Source organism: Astatotilapia calliptera, unplaced genomic scaffold, assembly GCF_900246225.1.
Source record: "Astatotilapia calliptera unplaced genomic scaffold, fAstCal1.2 U_scaffold_51, whole genome shotgun sequence".
NCBI lineage: Eukaryota > Metazoa > Chordata > Actinopteri > Cichliformes > Cichlidae > Astatotilapia > Astatotilapia calliptera.
In genome coordinates, this window is record NW_020535791.1 from 48,876 (window position 1) to 56,680 (window position 7,805).

The 7,805-nt window shown below is 51.0% G+C and overlaps 1 protein-coding gene across 1 annotated transcript; it reads right to left on the reverse strand.

Moving 5' to 3' along the window:
- Positions 1 to 356: 356 nt before the first annotated feature.
- On the reverse strand, positions 357 to 3,170 carry LOC113018267 (uncharacterized). Its single transcript, XM_026161325.1, has 2 exons — positions 1,948 to 3,170; positions 357 to 1,908 (listed from the first exon to the last, which is right to left on the reverse strand). Exons 1-2 carry the CDS (start codon positions 2,717 to 2,719, stop codon positions 626 to 628), a joined length of 2,055 nt encoding a protein of 684 aa, XP_026017110.1. The 5' UTR covers positions 2,720 to 3,170; the 3' UTR covers positions 357 to 625.
- Between the last annotated feature and the right edge of the window lie 4,635 nt (positions 3,171 to 7,805).

Sequence of the window (7,805 nt, forward strand, 5' to 3'; positions counted from 1 at the left end):
TGATGTGACATGATCCTTCAAAGTGTCCATGGCCCTTCGACAGCTGTCGTCCCAGTGGAAAGCATTGTCCTTTCTGGTGATGGCGTGAAGAGGTTTGGCATGGCGGGCATAATTCTGAATGAAGCGTCGATAATAGCCAGTCAAGCCAAGGAACTGACGGACGTGTTTCACTGAGGTTGGGGTATCAAACTCCTTAACCGCCTTTACTTTGCCCGGATCGGGCTTAACACCTGATGATGTGATGCGGTACCCGAGAAAGGTGAATTAATCGAGGCAGAATTAGCACTTTTTGAGCTTCAATGACAAGCCAGCAGCCTGGAGTCTGTCCAGCACCTCCTCAAGATCCACTAAGTGCTGTTCAAAGGTAGTTGAGGCGATAACAATGTCATCCAGGTAGACTGCGCACGTTTTGTAAATGAGGCCAGCAAGCACAGAGTTCATGAGTCTCTGAAAAGTTGCAGGTGCGTTGCAGAGCCCAAAGGGCAGCACCCGAAACTGGAAGAGACCGCAGTGAGAGATGAAGGCAGTTTTAGGCTTCGAGTCCTCTGCTACAGCAACCTGCCAATAGCCTCGCGCTAAGTCCAATGTCGAGACAAACTTTCCTCTTGCCAGAAAGTCCAAAGACTCATCTACACGAGGCAGGGGATAAGAGTCTTTTCGGGTAACTTGGTTGAGCCCTCGAAAGTCCACACAAAACCTTGGCCGCTCTATTTACAATGACTACAGGAGCTGCCCAAGGGCTTGTGGAAAGTTCAATGATGTTGTCCTTCAACATTTGTTGCACTTGTTCTTCAATCACACGTTTCTTAGCAGGTGACGTGCGATAGGGTGGGAGATTGACAGGTGTTGCATTGCCAGTCTCTATGGCGTGCTCAGTGAGAGCCGTTCGACCAAGTTGACCATCAAACAAGGAGCTAAACTTGCTGAGCAGATTTAGTAAAGCATCCTTGTTGTTCTCTGAGAGACTTGCTTCAGACAGTTTGGCTGTTAAGTCTGAGCGAACCAAGTCCAAAGACATCAGTGTTCCAGGTGAATGTGAGTAATCATTTTGAAGGTCCTCTTCATTGTCTGCGAGTGGGCAGGGGATGTCCTCAATGTAGACTGTTCTAGTGGGAATGTGAACAGAAACAGAAGCTCTTGCCATAAAATCCATTCCCAGAATGAAAGGAGAGGACAAATCTGGTATTATGGCAAAACGCTGGTAAAAGTTCTTGGTCATGAATCCAATATTGAGCCAAATAACACCAACAGGGATACAGGGAGCATTATTGGCGAGGTTAACTGCAGGACCATTCCACTCACTTGTGTTTCTAGGGTAAGAGTCATTTACTTGAATGAGATCTGTTCGTACAGCCGAGAGGGAAGCACCCGTGTCGAGGGTAGCATCCACAGATGAAGCATTGAAGTTCACTTTCGTTCTTAGTGGGGTATTCCAGTGGACTTGTGAAAAATTGTCTTCCAAGTGTCCAAGACTGTGTCCACCCTGTAGTGAATCGGGCGTGTGAGGCTCCGTTAGTAACTGGGGGAAGGTTGGCCTCTGTGAAATGTCCTCCCCCCCCCTGTAGTTTCCCGACTGCCTGTATTGTGGCTGGGATGTGGTGCTGCTTAATTCCACCTTTTCATGGCCAGGGTCAGAGGGGCCAGGTGCTGGCAATGGCTGGACTGGGCCATGCCTAGCGGTGTTCGAGGCTCGTTGTGGCAAATGAGGTTGGGTGTTACAGTTTGGGCAGGTGCGTGTAGTGAACCCTGGCTGAGAGCATTTGAAGCAGTAAGGTTCAGGCTTATAGTTGTCTTTGCTACATAAAGCAGGCTGTGGTCTTTGTGGTCCAAGCACTAAGTGAAGCTCATGAGCGCGTAGCAGCAGGTCCATTACAGAAGTGACATTAGCGCCATACAGGGCAACTCTGTATTTTTCGAGAGCATGTCTACTAATTAGGTCAATTCTGTCTTTTTCAGGTGGGGGGCTCTTCAGTTTGTCAAACTCACTCAACATGTGGGCGACAAAGGTTGGGAGCGGCTCGTCCTGAGCCTTAACACGATCCAAAATTCCTCTCAGGATGCATTCTTGGTTGTCGGAGGGCAGAAAAACTGTCTTAAACAGTTGACAGAATTGAGCCCATGATGTGATGTGGGAGCTCAGTGCCTTGAACCATTTCCCGGGCTCTTTTGCAAGAAAGTGTGGCAGTTCGTTTGGCAATTGCCCATCAGTTAGGTTCAATGAGGCTTTGTATGTGCCAACTGCATTTAACCAGTCCTCAGGTTGCACTTTTCCGTCCCCAGCATACACAGGAGGCTCCAGCTTTGCGTGATGTAAAGCTGCCGCAATCACTCTGGAAGTGCTGCTGAGTTCAAGTGAGTGAGATGGGAGGAAAGGATTTGTAGGTTGAAATGGGTTGCTGGGCAGGAACGGATTGGTACTGTTGGTGGGTTCAGTTTTGTCCATCACATGAACATGAGGTGTCGATGTGGCCATTGGGAAAACAGGAGACTGTGGGACTGCAGGAGGGGGAGAGTTCCCCGTTGTGAGTTGGTCCCACTGCCTTAGTAAACTCTGCTGTATGTTCAGTGAGTCACGTGAACAATCACTAAGCTTATTCACCTCAGTTCTTAACTCCACCACTTGTTGGCTAAGGCTAGGAGTCACATTTTCAACTATCTGGCACATAGGTAACGAGGTAAGTTCCATGTCTGAGTCAGAGTCGTCTGGGAAGTGTGCCATTGCGATTTCAAAAAAATTAAGCCGCTCCAGGGCACAGCGCAGTTATTGATATAGCAGTAAAAGAGTCAGTTAGGTCAGACTAGAAAGACAAAACAGCAAAAATGCGTTAAAGATTAAATTTAGAAAAACCACATATAAAATTTCGCCCAACAACTGAAATTAGACTGGAGTGATCAGAACCATGTTATTACAATAGCATGTCTGCAACACTAGAGCTCAATGCAAGATTCGTTTTAAGTCGTTTCGTTATACTGAGCCGAAGACCAGCACCAACGGTTGTAGTCGGCCAAGCTATCACTTACATGTGCTACAGTCAGTCTCAGCAGAGGGAAAGGGGAATGAAAAGCCAGCAGAAATGTTCATGTCCAGGCTCTCCACAGAAAAATTAATCCTTAGAAGACGAAACCAACAACAAATAACAAATCCACGGAGTCCATTCGCATCGCGGAGTCAGCTTCTCTCTTTTTCTTTCTCCCAAGCGGAGCAGCGGCACACCACGGTATCCAGAAATTAGTCGGGTCCCACCTGAGCTGAGGCTGCGGCCATGGCTGGAGAAAACGTCCGAAACTAGCAAAACTAGGGGGATTTCCGAGACAGTTCACGTGCTAGAAGAGAAGAATCCTCGGGGGGATGCAAAAATCGTCTGAAGTCCAAGGGGAAAAAGTTCGGGCGCCAGTTGTAACGTGCAGTGGAGATGAAGCCAGCCGCGTAGGTGTGCAGGTGGATAGCGAATGAGCAACAGCTTCTGACTTTCCAAAGAGTACTCATTTATTTACAATATCAAAAATAAAAGTGCTACCTCTACCACACATTACTAAAGAGCACACTAGTCCGCGTACACACGGGAGCATCCATTACAGGAGGAGTGCGAAGAAGAACAGAAAGGGGGTGACACCAGTCGTGAGACAGGAGGCGCCGCCATGTGGGGATACACTGCATTACAATAGCAACTGTTACAATATAAATATTGTTCTGAGAGGCTTTTTGTTGGTTGAGTCTGAAATTGATTGTATGTACAATTCATATCCTTATAAAAAGGCAGAAATATGGTGTTTTATTAATAAACTTACATTTATGGATATAAAATAGCTAAAAGTATTAACAAATATTTTATAAAAAACATTTATCATTCTTCCTGGGGAACTTAAAGAAACAGAATAAAACATTTCCCATCGTAAAGAAAACTCCCTTAAAATATGGACAATAACAAAACTGCTAAATTCTTCCAGACTCTCTGTGTAGAGGAACCAAAAGAGATGTGCCACAGTTTCTGGATGATCCCCACAGAAAGTTCAATTAGTATTTATGTCTCTTTTAAATGTTACCATATAGTGACTGGCTGGGTAACATTTATGAAGAATTTTATATGAGATTTCCTTCACCTTGTTCACAATTAGATATTTATGGGATCATCCAGACTGTCTTCCAGGTGATATCTGGAACATGTCGGTTCCAGTAAGATATTCTATATATGGGAGAGACATGATATCTTCTTGGAATAAACTACGTATTCTCTTATTGCTGTTACCAAGTTCCTGTGAAAAGCAGATTTTTCCCACTGCTGACTCAGCTGGATCAGGGAGAGTGACTTAGGCAGATATTGAGCTGTCAGTGTTTTTATATTACATTAAAGTCCCTGAGGGTATGGCACCAAGCACCATTGAGAATTCCCCAACACTGTTTGACAAGTTTGACGAGCATCTTGACTTTTGGTCTTTGGATATTAACAGTCCTGGATACAGTGGGACAAAAAAGTATTTAGTCAGCCACCGATTGTGCAAGTTCCCCCACTTAAAATGATGACAGAGGTCAGTAATTTGCACCAGAGGTACACTTCAACTGTGAGAGACAGAATGTGAAAAAAAAATCCATGAATTCACATGGTCCATCCATCCATTTTCATCCGCTTTATCCGAGGCCGGGTCGCGGGGGCAGCAGCCTAAGCAAAGAGGCCCAGACCTCCCTCTCCCCAGCCACCTCCTCCAGCTTATCCGGGGGAATACCAAGGCGTTCCCAGGCCAGCCGAGAGATATAATCTCTCCAGCGTGTCCTGGGTCTGCCCCGGGGCCTCCTCCCGGTGGGACATGCCTCGAACACCTCACCCAGGAGGCGCCCAGGGGGCATCCTTGTCAGATGCCCGAACCACCTCAGCTGACTCCTTTCGATGTGGAGCAGCAGCGGCTCTACTCTGAGCCCCTCCCGGATGGCCGAACTTCTCACCCTATCTCTAAGGGAGAGGCCAGCCACCCTTCGGAGGAAGCTCATTTCTGCCGCTTGTATCCGCGATCTCGTTCTTTCGGTCACTACCCACAGCTCGTGGCCATAGGTGAGGGTAGGGACGTAGATCGACCGGTAAATTGAGAGCTTCGCTTTTACACTCAGCTCCCTCTTCACCACGACGGACCGGTGCAGCGTCCGCATTACTGCAGCTGCAGCCCCAATCCGTCTGTCGATCTCCGGCTCCCTTCTCCCATCACTCGCGAACAAGACCCCGAGATACTTGAACTCCTCCACTTGGGGCAGGAACTCATCCCCGACCCGGAGTGGGAACTCCACCCTTTTCCGGCTGAGAACCATGGCCTCAGATTTGGAGGTGCTGATCCTCATTCCCGCTGCTTCACACTCGGCTGCGAACTGCTCCAGTGCGAGCTGGAGGCCCTCACCCGATGAAGCCAACAGAACCACATCATCCGCAAAAATCAGAGATGAGATTCTGAGGCCACCAAAGCGAAAGCCCTCTGCCCCTTGGCTGTGCCTAGAAATCCTGTCCATAAAAATTATGAACAGAACCGGAGACAAAGGGCAGCCCTGGCGGAGCCCATCACCCACCGGGAACGAGTCCGACTTATTGCCGGCAATGCGAACCAAGCTCTTGCAACGGTTGTATAGGGATCGAATGGCCCGTAGCAATGGGCCAGACACCCCATACTCCCGCAGCACCTCCCACAGGACACCCCGAGGGACACGGTCGAATGCCTTCTCCAAGTCCACAAAACACATGTAGACTGGTTGGGCAAACTCCCATGCACCCTCAAGTATCCTCGAGAGGATAAAGAGCTGGTCCAGTGTTCCGCGACCAGGACGAAAACCGCATTGTTCCTCCTGTATCCGAGGTTCGACTAGCGGACGAACTCTCCTTTCCAGCACCCTGGCATAGACTTTCCCAGGGAGGCTGAGGAGTGTGATCCCCCTGTAGTTGGAACACACCCTCCGGTCCCCCTTCTTAAAGATGGGGACCACCACCCCGGTCTGCCACTCCACAGGTACTGCCCCTGATCTCCACGCAACATTGCAAAGGCGTGTCAACCAGGACAGCCCTACAACGTCCAGAGCCTTCAGGAACTCGGGGCGGACCTCATCAACACCAGGGGCTCTGCCACCAAGGAGTTGTTTAACTGCCTCAGTGACCTCGCCCCCGGAAATTGGCGGGTCATTCCCCTCATCCCCAGACTCTGCTTCCTCCTCGGAAGATGTGTCAGTGGGATTAAGGAGGTCCTCGAAGTATTCCTTCCACCGCCTGACAATTTTCTCAGTCGACGTCAACAGCGCTCCGCCAGCACTATACACAGTGCAGGTAGAGCACCGCTTTCCCCTCCTGAGACGCCTGACGGTTTGCCAGAATCTCTTCGAGGCAGTCCGAAAGTCTTTTTCCATGGCCTCTCCGAACTCCTCCCACACCCGAGTTTTTGCTTCAGCCACTGCCCGAGCCGCATTCCGCTTGGCCTGTTGATACCTGTCGGCTGCCTCCGGAGTCCCACAGGCTAACCAAGCCTGATAGGACTCCTTCTTCAGCCTGGTGGCTCCCTTCACCTCTGGTGTCCACCATTTGGTTCGGGGATTACCACCACGGCAGGCACCAACCACCCTGCGGCCGCAGCTCAATGCAGCAGCTTCGGCAATGGAGACGCTGAACATGGTCCATTCGGACTCGATGTCCCCAGTCTCCCTCGGAATGCTGTCGAAGCTCTGCCGGAGGTGTGCGTTGAAGATCTCTGGGGCCTCTGCTAGACGTTCCCAGCACACCCTCACTACGCGTTTAGGTGCACCAGGTCTGTCCAGTGTCCTCCCCCGCCACCTGATCCAACTCACCACCAGGTGGTGATCAGTTGACAGCTCAGCCCCTCTCTTTACCCGAGTGTCCAGAACATATGGTCGCAGGTCTGGTGATACGATTACAAAATCGATCATCGACCTACGGCCTAGAGCATCCTGGTGCCACGTGCACTTATGGACACTCTTATGTTCGAACAGGGTGTTCGTTATGGCCAAACTGTGATTAGCACAGAAGTCCAATAACAAAGCACCGCTCGGGTTCAGATCAGGGAGGCCGTTCCTCCCAATCACGCCCCTCCAGGTCTCGCTGTCGTTACCCACGTGAGCATTGAAGTCTCCCAGCAGGACAACAGAGTCTCCAGGTGGAGCACCTTCCAGCATCCCCCCAGGGACTCTAAGAAGGCTGGGTACTCTGAACTGCCACTCGGCGCATAAGCACAGATGACAGTCAGGACCCGTTCCCCGACCCTAAGGCGCAGGGAACAAACCCTCTCGTCCACCAGGAAAAACCCCAACGAACCGGCAGCAAGCCGAGGGGATATTAGAATACCAACCCCAGCCCGCCGCCTCTCACCAGGGGCAACTCCAGACTGAGACAGAGTCCAGCCCCTCTCCAGGAGACTGGTTCCAGAGACCAAGCCATGCGTAGAGGTGAGCCCGACTATATCTAGCCGGTACCTCTCAACCTCACGCACTAACTCAGGCTCCTTCCCCACCAGAGAGGTGACATTCCATGTCCCTATTGCCAGTCTTGGCAGCCGGGGGTCAGTCCGCCAGGGCCTCCGCTCCTGGCCGCCACCCGACACACAATGCACCCGACCCCTATGGCGCCTCCTGCGGGTGGTGGGCCTGCGGGAGGATGGGCCCATGTCTCCTCTTCGGGCTGTGCCCGGCCGGGCCCCATGGACTAAGGCCCAGCCACCAGACGCTCGCCCTCGGGCACCCTCCCCGGGCCTGGCTCCAGGGCGAGGCCCCGGTAACCCTATCCCGGGCAGGGTAAACTGTTCCCTCGATGTCTTTTTCATAGGGTCTT

Coding starts and splice junctions, on each gene's coding strand:
- LOC113018267 (XM_026161325.1), bottom strand. CDS start 2,719: ATGGCACACTTCCCAGACGACTCTGACTCAGACATGGAACTTACCTCG. Junction 1,909..1,947: donor GAGCCCCCCACCTGAAAAAG/ACAGAATTGACC, acceptor CTCTCGAAAAAT/ACAGAGTTGCCCTGTATGGC.